Source organism: Falco peregrinus, chromosome 5 (genome assembly GCF_023634155.1).
Source record: "Falco peregrinus isolate bFalPer1 chromosome 5, bFalPer1.pri, whole genome shotgun sequence".
NCBI classification, from domain to species: Eukaryota; Metazoa; Chordata; class Aves; order Falconiformes; family Falconidae; genus Falco; species Falco peregrinus.
Genome location: NC_073725.1, coordinates 40,178,931 through 40,195,238, shown reverse-complemented (window position 1 = coordinate 40,195,238; position 16,308 = coordinate 40,178,931). Strand labels below are relative to the sequence as shown.

General features: G+C 39.0%; 1 protein-coding gene across 1 annotated transcript in view; it reads left to right on the top strand.

Moving 5' to 3' along the window:
• The first annotated feature begins 2,572 nt into the window (after nucleotides 1–2,572).
• Nucleotides 2,573–16,308, top strand: part of LOC101923722 (GTP-binding protein 10) — a 59,702-nt gene continuing 45,966 nt past the window's right edge. Inside the window, exons 1-12 of the mRNA XM_027777738.2 lie at nucleotides 2,573–2,734; nucleotides 3,044–3,106; nucleotides 4,455–4,520; nucleotides 5,579–5,688; nucleotides 7,616–7,692; nucleotides 9,111–9,209; nucleotides 11,079–11,228; nucleotides 11,353–11,530; nucleotides 12,513–12,636; nucleotides 15,152–15,200; nucleotides 15,285–15,406; nucleotides 15,897–16,113. Of these exons, the coding sequence (XP_027633539.2) occupies nucleotides 2,588–2,734; nucleotides 3,044–3,106; nucleotides 4,455–4,520; nucleotides 5,579–5,688; nucleotides 7,616–7,692; nucleotides 9,111–9,209; nucleotides 11,079–11,228; nucleotides 11,353–11,530; nucleotides 12,513–12,636; nucleotides 15,152–15,200; nucleotides 15,285–15,406; nucleotides 15,897–16,113 (1,402 nt within the window). The 5' untranslated portion in view covers nucleotides 2,573–2,587. The remainder of the gene's footprint in view (nucleotides 2,735–3,043; nucleotides 3,107–4,454; nucleotides 4,521–5,578; nucleotides 5,689–7,615; nucleotides 7,693–9,110; nucleotides 9,210–11,078; nucleotides 11,229–11,352; nucleotides 11,531–12,512; nucleotides 12,637–15,151; nucleotides 15,201–15,284; nucleotides 15,407–15,896; nucleotides 16,114–16,308) is intronic.

Genomic DNA, 16,308 nt, shown 5'->3' with positions numbered 1-16,308 from the left:
TTAGAAGGACTTGAACTTCTGTACCATAAAGAGTTCAGTGTTACATTGGATGCTCACCAGTTTAGCAGTGCAGGTGGCTTTGGAAAAAGTCTACAGGTTCAATATGGCCAAGGAAAGGACATGACTTGATTAATGCTGAAGACCCCCACTGCCGCACATGAAAGTGTATCCTGTACCGAATAATCATCCTTCAAAAGCTTGCAACCCAATTTGTAAGACACTAGATACAGAGTGATACAGGAAATAATTCACTCAGCAAAGTCAACAGGAGATTAATGGCAGGCCTAGATATGGAACCTTGATCTGATGCACAGCTATGTCCTACATGCAGTCCTGTAGTTTTATGAAATTTAACTTTACATCAAGAATAGAGTTTGCTGAAATGTCGCTTCACACCAAGAGTTTATCCTAAGTGAGAACAGAAATCCTCTCTACATCGTCTACTTTTTAAATGTATATCTTAGCATTTTTAAGACTTTTAATACTTGTGAATTAATACACTGAGAAGTAAGGTACTATAGCCTTGATGTCTCAGGGTAATTTGTTACCAACAGAAAAGGTAGATGTGATGAAAATACAGTAAGCCTGTTAGGGGCAGAAAACTCTTTAAGTAAATATTTTCAGTTGGTTGCAGGTTTTTGAGGATCAACATTTGCCATTTGCCAAGGGCACAGAATCCCTGTAGTCAGACTTGCACAGTGTGGCTTTCATCCCAATTTTTAAAAGCTTCATTTATGAAGAAGGTGCACAGTGAGCAAATGGAGCTTTGCAATATGATCTTTGGAACAGTCAGCCAACAAACGGCATGTGACCTAAGCTTATAATTTACAGACTAAGTTGCCCAATTTAGGTATGTTCCCTATACATTTGTCATTCAAAACACAAGTGACAGAACTTAAAACCAATTAAGCCACAAAAAAAAGTAAGCTTTAGCACTTTTTTTTCATAAGCTTAAAAACTTTGAATACATACAACATATAAATATCAGAGCACAAAGGAAAAAGTATGTAATCCAGTTTGTTCAGCACTAACTGCAGACCTATAAGCATCGCCATTACAATTAATCTCAAATGCTTCATAGGAAATCTTGTTCCATCCAATGTAGGCCCAGATATAAGGCAGCCAGTGAGAATGTTCACAGGAACAGATGTTTAAACAGAACATGGAAGGGCTAGTAAAATGGTTAGAGGCACGGAGAGATGTGTGTACATGAATGGATGAAAAGCATCAAGCACCAGCTCCAAGACTGGCAGCTGCATTGTCACCTCAGGTGGATGCACTGCACTGTGACACCCTATAGGGCCTGCCCTTGCATGACCTGTGCTCCTATGAATGCAGGTCAGGATGTTATGGGTGTCAGAGCAGTCATCACATTTTCCAAGTTAGAGGCCCATTCTATGCTAGGCTGTATTTTTGCTGTCATTTTGGAGTTGTATACGGGATGAACTTCTACAAAATGCAGAGTGTGGACGGGTACATGTCGTTTTGTGTGTGTTCTCTTTGATGGAAGGAGAACTGTACAGCATATGTGGGTACTAAAATGATATGCATACTACTCCTGAAGAATGCAGGAATGAAATGGGAGGGGTGTAGCATGCAAGCTAGGAAGAATGAAAATAAGAACTGTCTTGGTTATCAGCAGAGCCATAAAGTTTTCCTTCCCATTTCTGTTATCAATCACTTCTTTTCCTGCAAAAGCCATCTGGAGATTCAAACAGCTATCTTAGCAGTTAATAAATTTATTCACGTATTCCAGTGTTTCTTCGGAATTACAGGATTAAAAATGATTTGTTAATGAAGACTGAGGTTGGTATCCACAGTGCCTGTATTCAAAAACCTGGGATATGTGCCTATCCAAAGCTGTATCTGTCCAAATCCTGAGAAAGGCAGCTGAGGTGACCTGTGACCGCAACATGAGGCATCACCTGCTGCAGCCGCTTCTGGACACCCAGCTCTCCTCCTCCAGGCATGACGCCACACAGGTCCTCGTGTTCCCAGGCGGTTCGGTGTTGGTGGGCTCAGCCACGCTTCCCTCCTGGAGGCAGCATTTCCGAGGGTGGCCACAGGCCCGTGAGGGGTGCGGGGGTCCCCACAGGAGCAGCTGCGCTCGCAGCCAGCCTGCGGGTGACAACTGAGCAACCAGAAAGGCCACGCTTTCTCTCGTGGCGTGTTTTTTCACGGTCAGGAGTTAGGGGCCGACCAGCCTCTCTCTTCCAGCTCCCCAGCCAGGGACATGCGCAGCCCTTGCGCTGCGCGGAGCTGGGGAGGTTACTTTCTCGCTGAGGAAACGTTGTGTAACAGGACACGAAATGGCATGGCGGGCGGGGCGCAGGGCTGTAGCGCTGGGACGAGGCCGGGAGCCAGGGGCCTGCAGGCGGCGGGGGGCCGGGGCGCCCAGCGGGCGGGGCTCCCGCCGCCCGGGGGGTGCCGGCAGGCGGCGCCGGCCCGGCTCAGCGGGCGGGGTGACGCGGGCGAGGCCGCCGCGGGCCTGGGCCCGGGCCCCGGCGCTGGGAGGTGGCGCCGCCCCGCTGCCATGGCAACGGCGCCGGGCCGCGCTGCGGCCGCGGGCGGGCGGCGGTTCGGCACCATGTCCTCCCTGGCCGTGGCCGAGCCCCCCGCCTCACGGGCGCCCTCTCGCCCCCCGGCCCGCTCCCCGGTTCTATCGCCGGCTTCGGGCCCCTCTCGCTGCGGCGGGGAGCGGCGCATGAACGCCTCGCCCGCCGCCGCCGTCCAGGTGAGCTCCCCCGCGGCCAGGAGTCACCCGCAGCCACCGCCGGCCGAGAGGCGCTGGCCCGGCCCGGCCCGGCCCGCCCTGCCCCGGCTCGGCAGCCCCTGCCCCGGCCCGGCCCCGCTTGTCTTGGCCGCTGCGGCGGGCTGAGAACAGGCCCCGGTCTGTGCTGCACACAGCCGGCGTTACCCGCCCGAGGGCGGGGTCGTGTCGGTTCAACGCGGCGCTTTCACATTTCAAGGTTTAAGCTATTTTAAAGCACGGTCTTAAAAAAAAAAAAAAAAAAAAAAAAGTTAAAAAGTGTGACTTTTCCAGGATGGACAGTTAAGATCAGTGGATTTGAACCACGTCATCAAACTACTGGAAGATTCAGGCTCAGTAAGTAAGCGTGACACCTCGTTATTTCACTTGCACAGGTAGGAATGGGGCTTAGGATAATGGTCCGTACAGTTCCTTCAGCACCCACCCCAAACACACCAGATGGCGCCGGGGGCTGGGCCTGCAGAGCACAAAGCTGAAGTATCTGCTCTGGTGTTCGAACCCTTCTAGAGGTGGTCGTTGTAATACGGACTGGTATCAGTCATGTTTCTATATTTAAAAAATGGTATGTGTGTAAATGGCAGTATTTCCTCACACAGACACTTACAACAAACAAAAGACAAAAGCATGCACATTTAAAAAATAGACCTGCAAAATTTGTGGCTTAACTGAGAGTTTAACCTACAGCTAAGAAACATAAATACATTCAGAGTTACTGAAAGTATGTCAGGAATTCATGTAATTCTCCACGTTAACTGCTAACATTTATCCAGGGAGGTGATTTTAAGGGAAGGAGATAGACATGAAGTTCAGAGCTGAAGAACAAATATGACTGTCTACGCACACAAGAGAGCAGTATTGCGTGGACTTCCACAGACCTTTTGGTCTCCACAAAAAGATTTGGCAAACTAAATTCACTAAGCCATCAGTTACTTTTGATCTAAAAACCTAATAATTTATATTCTTAAAACAAGAACTTGATCAAACACCACAGTTTAAGTTAGTTTCCCACAGAGAAGTAGTTTGTGTCTTTCCACCTTCTTTTGATAGAGCTTGATAGAATAAACTTACTGACTGAAGAAAAATGTGCTGAACCATACTGTTTTACTGCTTCTCTAAAGAGTGCAAGATATATGATAAAATGCCCTTAGGATTCTGGGCTTGTAGATTCCTGAAACAACTTTCTGGCCTGCCTCAAGTTGCAGTGCTCTTGCCCAGCATGGAAGTACTCAGAGGGGCTGGAATGAATGCTGCATATCACTGACACACCCTGACTGACATATCCTCATTTCAGTTGTTTTCAGTTTGAATTTGCAGACTTTTCCAGTGGTGGCAGAGCTCCGACTCTAAGCCGCTTAGATCTACGTTTTTACACATCCATGTCATGTATGACATAGGTTTGGTTTTCATAGTTGTCTTTCACAGAATCCCAAAGAATTTAAGACACATTTGAACAAAAGAGTTTTTAAAAAGCCTCTTCAGTTACAAGAGTCCAGACTCCATACTTAGAAATGAGGCTTCATCAAGGAACTAATCCTGCTGCAAAGCACTTTCAGAATTTCATTGTGTCTTGTGATTCTTTAATCTCGTTTCCACTTTCATTTAAACTTAAAAGGGGATAAACATAATCATTTAATGTTCTAAGGTGAGCTGCAATTAAAACCTGCTTTTCGTTCTTTTACTTAAGAAAGATTTGGAAAAAGAGCAGCTGAAAACTCTCAAGAAGGTAGTCAAGCATTTTGAAAATGGGCTTGTATCCTTTGCCACTGTAGAATTCTGAAGTCATGGTGTTATATGGTAATACTCTTGACTTTTCAGCAAAGCATTTTGTGATGTGCCGTGCTTCCACATGGGGAGCAGTGGTGCTCCACATACATTCTCATCATTGGGCTTCTTGTGCATACATACCCAAGGTTGGTAGGTTAGCAAGATTCTTGGATGCTAGATTAGTTTGCTCCAAAATTCGGTAGAGGGATCTCACCTGTACAGTGGTTGAAAGTGTTCAAAATCTAATTAGTGTACTTCCAACTCAGAATAGACAAGCATAATAATTGTCATTACTTAAGAAGCAGCAGATGAAATTGCAATGACTATCAGTGAGGAGATATTTGAAAGAAAAATAAAGTCAGATTAATTTATCTGAAACTTTTTTTCATATTTACGGTACAAATAGAAAGGCTTCAAGTAATCAGAAGTACTAGGGAGCATGTAGACATAAGGAAAAACATAATTAATATCATATAGTTCAGCTAAATGCCACAGTGAAAAAGTGAAAAGCTATCACATTACTTCACAATTGAGTTATGGCTAAGTATTTACAGGCAGTTTCCACGGATCAGTAGATTGGTAGTAACTTCTCAGTCTCGCTATTATTCAGTTTTGATCTTGTGCCTCTATTGTAATTTAGATAATCTAAATATGTGTTTGGGTCCAGATTTTCAATCACTTGGGATTACAGTGGGAAAGAATTTAAAATACCTCAAGGCTATCTCAGAATTTAGATAGGTAAATCTGACACTGAGATATAAAATTTTTTTGTATTTTTAGGTATTCAGTGCTGAACTTGCAGTGAGTTTAGCTGATCAGAAATCTAAATCAGATTTGTGAGAATTGTACTTGGGTAAAAGTAATGCTGCTTCAAAAAGCCAAAGTATTGACTCATGTGCTCATTTTAGACATCTAATTTTGTTAAAGCACTGGCCTTGTTTTTTCTTGGTTTTGTCTTTGAAGTATGAGGAATACAGTTTTCAACTTCTGCTTCTGTTCCACAGCAGTACAGTCAATCTGATTTCCTTAACTTTAAATTAAAAGCCCCTTAAGGATTTAGCACAAATTATCGAAATTCTTAAGCTGTGTGCAGAAAAAATGAATGAACAGGAAGCTTTTACTGAGCCTTTATGTGAACTTATTGAATTATGTGGGTAAGTATTTCAGCCCTTCTTTTAGAGATTGAAACATTTATTAACATGTTCATACGTTTTCTAGGGCAACTGGCATATCCATACAGCATTGATCGACAAGGCTTCTAGATCTGCAAGGCATCTATTGTATCATCCCTTCGTTTTCATGAACTGTGTTTTCCTTGAGTCTAATTTCTGTTGGCATGAAAGAGGGACCGGACCCATTTTAGCAGTTCAGTATCTCTGAAGCTACCTATTACGTATTCAAAACTGTGTTGTGATTGTCCCCAGCTTGCTTGGAAGCAATTCCCCAAGGTGTCTTACTGCCTGAGTAAGTTGTTCTGGGACTGCTGGCCTCAAAAGATTCAGCAGCCAAGTCCTGCTGAGGTATGTTTTGCCATTTCAAACAAACTCCCTGAGTTTAAAAATCTGAGGTAAAGACACTTTAATGCCTGAAGATAAGCTTTATGAAATAACAAGCCGTATTGCAGAAGAGAAAGAACCACAACAATCCGAGGATTTGGAATTTATAATTACTTGAAAAATATATTGCATGAACTTCTGGTCATCTCCATTGTCATACTATATTTATAGAATAGAGTTTAGGTGTTATCCACACTTGTCAATAGTTTTCTCCTCCTCAACAGTTTAATATAAAGTTCCTTACAGAATGCTTGTAACTATAGTTACTCCTGTATTTAATTATAATTGGAGAGAGTAAGGAAGGGAAAAATTATGCCAGACAGAAAACGAGTCACATAGAAACCAGATATTCAAACAGGTTTTTGCATACCTTCCTCTCAGCTGTTAGCTTTAATAAGCATAGAACTTCTCAGCTGAGTATTTTTATTTCCCCGAGCACTGTACTGCTTTCCTCTGCTGCCACACAGTGGAGAATGCGAAAGGACATCACGAAGTTTCTTTTTCTTTGGCAGAAGGGAGACAAAACTGAGATTGAGTGTATAAAGTCGATAAAATGTAGTTGTGAGTAAGGCTTTTTGTCTCTTAAAGCAGTTCAGCAATAATCACGGGTTTTGCAATGGATATATGTTGGAAGATTGCGCCCTTGGATTTTGCTTCAATTTCTGCACTATGGAAATTCCACCACAATTCACTGCTGCTTCATATGACAAAGAGAAGCCTGTAACTAGAGGGAGGGGCTATTATTTAAAATTTTCTTTCAGATACTAGAACTTCTGTAGTAAAATTTTCCACTCTTTCATAACTGCTTCTGTTTACATGTCTTCTTCCCACTTCTTTCAATGGCTGTTTCTTCCCCCCTCCCCCCCATTTATTCCATTATTTGCTCTCGCCTTTCTTTTTCTCTGACTGTGTTTACAGAGGTTAACCTACCGGAAAGCTGGTTCTACACTGAGCTGCAGAGACCTTAGCATAATATTCTAATGTTTACTGTTGGAGAATTTTTAGCACTTACATGTTTATGTTAAATTTATTTTCCAAGTGTTATTGAATATCTCTTACTATCCTGTTTTTAAAAACATATTTGTCATTGGGCTATTTGGAGTCAGTTTATTGGTTTTATTTTTATCTATTTCAAGAGGTTTGCCCAGGGTATATGATCCTTTTTTTGCACCTCTGCACATGTCTATGCATAGTCTAGCTCTACAATAGCCTGATAGTGCCTAGATTCCAGTATTTAATCTTCCACATTTAAATGACATCTGTTTATTCACTGTTTTTTATTGTATCGAATATGAATTACGGAGATATTGTCTATGAACATGTACCACTAATTGCCAGATTATGGACTTTTCAGTCTAGAATCAACACTGCGAAGGATATATTTGTCCTAGGAAAAGTGTCCTTATTTGCAAAAAATGTCAAGGAACAAGAGAAAAAACTATTGAGCTTTCCTAGTGACTTGATTAATGTGTTCTTCTGCAGTGTTTTAAGCATAGTTGTAATATTTTTAAATTTCATTTTTCAGGTTACCATTTCAAAAAAAGAAATTATCTGATGAAGTAAGCTATTCCAAGGCAGTTTCAAAATCCATTGCACAACTGGGTGAGTATAAACTGGTATGCCACAATTAAATTATTATTATTCCATAATAAAATGAACTGTATTATTAGCCAATTTTAATTTCTTGTTACCTCCATAGTAAAGGTAAGTAATTTCTTTCACTTATTCATTCAGTCCTCTGTGCTTTTTAGTACTAGAAACCATTCTTACTTAGCTTTGCAGCTAACCTGCAGGTTAGCTAGCAGAATTACATATTTGCCAGTGTCAAAAGCTATGTGAGATAACTTTATCAGTACAACTGAGCAACTAAACCAGTCTATAGCCTGTTTCATTTCATGTTGCTCTGAGAAACTGGTGTATTACTGTAACAACTGGAGCCTGGGATAAGAGGAACGTGGATCCTTCCTGCTTCTTTGAAACCAAATGGAAGAAACAAGTGAGAAACAGTAACTCCTGATTCCTAGCTCAAAGCTTTGAAAGCCCAAAACCTGAGACTTATCATCTACAAAGGCAAAACAGAAGTCAGTTTAGTGCCACGCCTTGCTAGGAGTAGCAGTTTCTGACCTGAGCTTCCTGCTGCATCTGAGCCATGAGCTTCTATTTTTCAGAAATCTGTTTTAAGAGAGCTGTTGAGGAGAAGGTGTCAAAGTCACGTCTTAATGTCACTGGACCTCTTAGTACCAAAATATCTTTTTATGACCTTGCATGTCATATTTGTGATTTTCAAAGAAGATAATGCAAGCACTGTAGGTTAAGAAGACTTCCAAATAGAGCACAAGTGATATATCAGCTCACTTAATGGTAAGATTTAAATGATAAAGAGGTAGCATAATCAGACTATCACACATGAGAAAAAAAGATGTTTCTTGAAATGGGTGAGAAAGTATTTTTAGAAGTCTTTATTTTCACAGGTCCAAGTAGATAGCAGAATGGCCTCCTGGTTTCAGATAGTTCCAGGTTCTTTTCAGAGTAGCATGCCTAAAAAGACACTAAAATCTGAAAGATGATTTATATTATCCATCTTAGGCACTGTTAGCTCTCAATGGAATTCTCTTTATCTTGTGGGAAAGGATCTTCTTCTGTGCTCCCTCTATGTCATATCATGTCTGCTAGAAGAAAAGTTTCTGACATGTAACAATGACAACAGTCTAGTGTAGTAGCTTTCTTCTGAATTCAACAACTTCTGGAATAACATCCAGTCTCTTACAAGGGTCTGTAGCCATGAAGCAGAGGAGGTCGCTTTTTGATAAACCCTGTGCTACTCCTCTAAGACCTTTGTCCTCTTCAGTGTGGAAGTCCCTGTCCCTTGAGTATTTTAATCAAACTCTGCATGAAATGACAGATTTGTAGGGGGTATGACCAAAGGAAACACTAAGTACTGTAAATGGAAGTGTTAAGATTACTTTCTTAAAAAATTATAAACTTTGTAAATTACTTTTTTTTTTTTCTGTTTCTAACAGGTTCTTTGATGAGAGTGCCAAGCTCTCAAGTTAGAATACAAATCTGTAAGTGTGTTGTTAGCTTTTATAATACAGAACTCCCAAGAAAACTACTTTCAGGTAAAGCACAGTATTTTCAAGTGTGGCAAGAAATCGAGTGTTTATGATCCCAGCAACTTTGAAATGGCTCTTTTAATTAGCTGTGGATTAATTTTTCTTTATAACTATAGTTACCATATCTCATATATTAAATATAGAGCATTAGCTAGCATGCAATTAAAGTTTTTGCAGGAATATGTACTCAAAACCCGAAATTAGTTCATCAATGTACAAGGAATTAATTATTACCTTTATGGGATCTAGAAAATGTGAAGTGGTTACAAGTTCTCTGAGACATGGATAATGGAAGAAGAAAGAGTGGTTAGGATCAGAACATAAGGGAAAGGTTATTTTCAACTTTGTATATGTAGCCTGCAGAGAAGCAGCTCTGGTTTCACTTGTGTTGCTTGTGAGGGATAGATCTGAGCCCATCTAAATTTGATTGAATTCATATTATATGGACACATTTAAATGTAGGCTTTGAATAAATTGTGTGACTTGTCTCTGCAGAAAGAGGCTGATGATGCATTCATATGAGCTCAGGCGTGATCCTCTGGTATTACAGATAGGCATGCAAACTGTCATCGGAATCGACTACTATTTATTCCTTTGACCCTTATGATAGTGCCAGAGGCTGTTATCAGGCAAAGTCAGTCATGGATCTACTCCTAGAGGGGCACAGGATCACAGGCTGTGAGACAGCGCTAGATTTATAGGGAGCCATGCTATAGATGAACATTGTCACAGTGTGGATCCAGAGGGCAGGTGAGGGAGCATGCTGAATGTCAGTGTGCTCCTTTGCAGTGTTCCGACAGCATGGCACTAGTTCCTGTGCCCTCTTGCTAGTTTTCATTTATTTTAGGAGGCCTAAAGAACCTGCAGCTACAACAGCCCTCACAAGATTCTAGAAATATGAAAATGTATAAATTTGGGTTTACCTTACAAACAAGACTCAAATCCTGCAAGCAGCTATGTGTGCATTTAGTTGTATATATGTAAAGAATTCCATCAAGATAAGTGAATGTTAAATATCAAGAGATTTTATTCTTCTCCAGATTTAGAAAATAAAGTGTTATCTCAAAAATGAATGAAGTATTTTAGTCTGGTTTTTTTAGTCAAATTCTTCATCTCTAAGCAAATATGTAAATCTTGCCAAAGTTTGATCCTGTAGAGTTCTCTTACCTGTAAAGTAATACCCTTAGAGCCTATCAGAGTTTTTGCTTAGTTAAAACTTGTTTCACCACATGCATTATCTGCATTTATCAATCCTACATTTCATGTAATTTGATATATATATTTTTAAGCTATTTAAGATAAACTTTGCTTTCATGAGTTAGCATATATAAATATAAATTTATTTTCTCAGTGCTTCCCCTTCCCCCGTAATTCAGTAATGAAGTATGGATTTGCTTATGCATGGACAAAACTAAGAACAGGAACACATTAGAAAGTCAAGCTTAGAAATCTAAGGTTGGATTCACATATTTTCCGTAATACAGTAATAAAGGCATAAATTCTCTAGTAATTAGGCTGCAGAAGATAACTAGGACCTGCACCAACAACTTACTGCATGAACTGAAGAAGTTTTTTCACCTTTCTGTAACCTTGCTGGTTCTTTCATTCTGTAAATTCTAGGAAGCAATTAATTTGTTTATATAGCATTTTAGTCTCTCTGAGGGTAAGACTGTTGGATATGCTTTAGGCACTATTAATACTCAGATATAAGAAAAGCCATCTCTTATTTATTGGATTGGTTTTTCAATTGGTTTTAGGACTAAGGAAATATGATACTCGGTTCCCAATCCTTTCTTGAGAAAGGGTGAATATTTTGTGAAGTAATGAAAATTCTGAATATTTACTGCATTATGACTGAAGCTATTGTATGTGCAGGTTACCAGCCAACAAGTGCAAACTACAAAATTCAGATGGCTGAATTAGGAGGATTAGCAGAAGCTCTAGTTTTGTCTCTAGCATTAGTTGAAAATCAACTTACCGAAAAGTTGTGGGTACTTAAAGCTCTCCAGCATCTCTCCAGATCTGGTTAGTACAAACTATTCTTTCAACTATCTCAATACCTCTGATCTTAGATCACTTGTTCTCTGAACATGCCTAAAACAATTACTGACCTACAGGTAATTAATTATTCAGATTTTCATAATTTCAGGAGTAAACTGCAGACTTATGATGAAGGCCCAAGCAGCCCGCATACTCTGTTTGTACCTAAATGGTGTTGATCCCTCAGGACAGCTGGTGTTCCATTCCTCAGAAATTCTATGGAACCTGTTAGAAAACACCTCAAAAGAAGAAGTTGTTAATCAGCTCAGTAGCTTGGAATGTGTACAGTAAGTACAGAGAAACATTTTATGGAGACATCTAAAGCGTTGCTATTGTGTAGCATTTTGTTTGAAATGAATTGAGAGAAAATACAGATGGAGAATGGTGGTGTCTCATTAAGTCCTCATTAAGGTTTCAGTGTTAACACATCTGATTCTCCAGAATGGAAGCAGTACTTGATCAGACCTTACAGCCAAGCAGCCTATGATTTAGACCCCTCAGGCATCTCTTTCAGCAAGTTAGATAGCACTGTGGCCTGTGAGATGCCTGGAAATTGTATATGATCCAAGAGGTGCCTGCTGGGTAGCTTTCAAACTCAGTGGCCAGGATCCATCTAAAAGCACATCCAGTCAACTTCAAAACTATTTCATTGTCAAGCCTCTCTATATTTCATGAATACAGTGATCCGCTACCAGTTGTTTCTGTTACAGGGTAAGAGGGAGTTCAAGGTGCTCTGCTGCATAATGCAGGAGGTATAGGCCTATCTATTCCTTTGTATGATGAAGTTATTTACACCATTTTCAAGCTCATGTTAGGCCCAGTAGTCCAGTATTACTGCACTGTTGAAATGCTGATATTATAAAATCAGTAGGAAACTATGCTATGTTATACAAAGCTTAGTTCTAGATCCTTTGCTGGTGCAAGTGACACTGGTTTAACCATTTAGGGTTAGACCATTTCTTCTCAATAATAATTCAAAAATATCGAGTTCCATGCATGAGTAAATACTATATCTTTCTATTAATTAATTACATCACATACAGTGGAAGGTGCAATTTGTAATAACATACACTTTGCATCTATGCTTAAATTTGGTGTCTGGAGGTACACGTAAGAATCCATTTCATAATAAAGTCTTAAGTTATTTCTCTTGCAGTTAAACCCTAAGGCTTTGAAAAGGATAGTGTTGAATAAGGATTCATATACCTAGAGCTGTTTAAAATTAGAATATGAAAAGAAAAGATAAAACGCATTTCACTTTCTTTTAAGTGCTTTGAAAGAAGTATTTGTAGATCTTCTCATGCATGGTTTCCGGCATTACGATCGCCAGCTACGGAATGACCTCTTGGTGGTTGCCACATTACTAGCTGAAAATCCTGAAGCATCTATGATTGTAAGTATTTATAGTTATATTCCAGAGACTAATAACTTCTCCTTTGATATTATATACTCAGTATTTTTTGCCCATTAGGGTCTAGTATTTGTTCTATTCTGACTCCAGTGCTTCCTCTTTCTTAGATTTGCTGAGCAAGAAACCATTTCTCTTTCTGCAATTCCCCTTCGCTCAAAGAGACTCCAAATCTGTAGGTCATTATTCTGGAGTACTAGCATCAACCTTACTTAATACTTTAAAAACTACACCAATGCTATTCATGTGCAAAAGTTAATGCTAACTCTTGTATACTTGTGCAGATTCTCAGATGTGCTATTCTGTTATAAGGAGTTTTGCACTAAATCTCTTCTGCTGTTTGAGGATGTAGGAGTACGGGCTATATTCAGATGGCTCAAATTCAACTGAAATATCTGTGCCTTATAACCAGGCACAAGAAGGATCCTCCAAAAGTCATCTCAGAACCCCTAAATAAAAAGCTGAGAAAATAATTACTTAGATCCAGTTAATAAGAGACACATAAGACTAGGTCACATAAATGTAGTCCAGAATGCACTATCATGACTTGCCTAAAAAGCAGATGACTCATTCTTCTGTAATATTCCAGAATTTTTATGAGGAAACTAGAGAGAAGTTAACTTTTAGTAGATGTTAATGTTCTTTTATTGTTTTGTTTTACAGCTGAGGTTTAGAACATCATTTAAAGTTGTGACACACATACTGAAAAATTAAGCAACCAAATTCCTGTAGATCTATTGGCCATTCAGGAATGGATTACTTCAGGGAATTAATTTCTCAACTTGAGTAGAAGTTTCCCAATTGGCTGCATTACTAAATAAATTTTATAGTCTGCAATGAAGATTACAGTTTTTTCATTCAAGCTTTCCATTTTGTCACTAACAATTATGAAATGTCTGTTATACTATTGCAGCAACATACTTGATGTCTAAAACATTCAAATTGTTTATTTGGCTGTATAAACAGGGCAGTTTTTTCCTACAAGATAAGCTTTTAATTCCTTATACTCCTTATACTACAAGGAAGAAAAATTGTTTCAATGAAGAAAAATGAAAATGTTTTAATTTACATTCTGTGTTCTCAGCCTCCCTAGATATTTTACAAGGTATAAATATCAAGTAGACAAAAACATTAACATTACCATTGAATCCTGCCTTGTAGGTAATACCAGAGAAATTTTCATCTGAGTGTTCTCTTTTTGTCTTAATATACTACCCAAGCAACTTCAGAAAACTCAGTCTTGTATTTAACATAATTCAGAAAACAGCATAGGAATCTGAGCCTTTGAAAAGGGAAATCATCTTCTCACTACAAGTAAACTGGAAAATATATGTCAAGTAAAGCTTATGTTGATATTAATTACTATTATTTCTGTGTTAAAACAAAACTGTATGTTTGGTAATTGCTGACTGGTTTCCATCTGAATTTTCATTCATCAGCAAGGAAAATAATAAGTTATAACGTTGGTTTTTATTTAACCACTTTGCAATGAGTTTGTACAGAGAATATAGATACTATAGAGACAAAAGCTAATAGGCAATATAGTTGTGTACTCCAGTATTTTCTTTAAAATTACTTTTGCAATATTTTCCCGATTGTTAAAATCATTTGGGTTTATGCTAACTTCCAGATCTAGGCCAAGCAAATCAGATCAGAGCTTGTTGGGGATGCATCTAAAAAGCTGTTGCAAAACTAATAAAACTGTTTGATTCTGCTGGAGTGTCTGTGTAGTGTTCTGTGAGCTCTGCTCCTGTTGAGAGCTCGTGAAAAGCTCTGTGGTGGCTTTGCTGGAGTACTGAGGCCAAGTTAATGTATTTTGTTGCTCAAGAAGAGCACTGTGCTGGTAACCACGGCTTCTAATCACCTCAGAAACAAAGCCTCTAGTGTGCTGCATAGACACCCGCTGGTCTCAGTCCTATCCACAGTTACATTAGACATAACTTCCTTCTGTTAGCTCTCCAGGAGCTGTAAATTACAAGATTTTATTTTCTGAATTGTTAATATGTAATATTTCTAAATGCGTGTTGCTCATACATGCAGTTTTCTTGTGCTTATTTGTAAATGCACTAAAGTTCAACATAAGTGCTTTAGTACGCACAGCTGAAGGCATAAAATTTTAGGGTTTTTGTGATAACTGACAACCCTGATGTCTAAACTTACACGTGCACAAACAAATTTTAAAAAACACAACTCTTTTAACAGTACTGAGAACAGAGTTTTCATGTGTGGCAGATTATAGTAGTGAATACCTGTGTTTGGGACTTCCCCATGCAAGTTCAGGCTTGTACTGAATGAGACGTGTATTTAACTAATTGTACCCTTAGGACTGTAGTTAGTATTGTACAATGGTCAAATGGTTGATCTCTTCTTTGATAAAATTCTGTTTATTCTGCCATACATTAAACTCTGTGTTCTGAAGAAAAAAGCAAAACTAGAATTCAATCTTAAGTTGTAATTTTGCTGCAATTTAATTTATTTATGTTTTTTGAATACCTATTAGGAAAGTGGATTTGCAGAGCTCTTAATAGCACTTGCAACATTTACTGAAGGTAAGAGATTTCATACTGCATAATTACACTGTTTTGACTTTTCATGATGATTTTTTTGTAACTTGTCTACAATTTCCTCCATAGTTAAAATTCCCAATCCCTTGGTAAAAGCTGTTAAACTTACCTACTCTTATGAGGACTTTGAGCTGAAGAAGTTACTATTTAATATAATAAGAGTCCTTTCTAAAGACCCATGTGCTGTACAGGTAAGTTTTAACAGAACAGAAGATACAACAAGCCGGGAAAAAAAATAAGGGGGGTGGGAGCAGGGCAGAAGTCAGAAGAATCACAGGAATATTATTTAGCTGTCCATCTGGCATAGTCCAATAGACAGCTCCAAATCAATAATTCATACATAACTTTAGACCAAGTTCTGCTGTTTGAAAGCAGCATACAGTTTCTATTTTAGAAAAGTTACAAACCTAGACCATGCTAGGAAAATTACCTGTCAAGTGATTGCAAAGCATTACTGAAATACATGTGAAAAACATAATAAAGTTTAACACATCACAGTCCGTGGGAATGCTACAGGATATAAACAGTTTATCTGTACTGGCAGTACATGCATCACATACTTTCTCAATAAAAAATAATTTTCATAGTGTAACAGGTAAGATTGAGTCATTGCTTTAGATTTTTCTTATTTGCATGTGAAACCTGTAAGATGTCTCTCTTTCTCTTTTGTCTTGACTGCAGCTTCTCAGTGAAAGTGATTTGATGCCAGCTTTGCTTTATTATGTAAAACCAAACCAAAAGCCTGGATTTCATGACTGGTCTGCTGCCCAGTATGAAGAATTACAGCTTCATGCAATTGCTATTTTAGCTTCAGTGGCTCCCTTGTTAGTAGATAAATATTTGTCCTGCCAAGCGAATACCCTTCTCCTTGTGTTTCTAGAATGGTGTATAGGCCAAGGTCAGTAGGTGCTCATGGCTGTCATACACAGTAACCTCAAAACACAACTCAACTGAACTTATTCTTTGACAAGAGGGAAAAATGTAAAACTCATGAAGTTAGAATGATTCTTTGGCAATAGGTCACTTGGGAAAGTAATCTTTCATAAAGAAAGGACCATAGTATTTTTCCTACTGAAAGCTAAGCTGGTGCCCC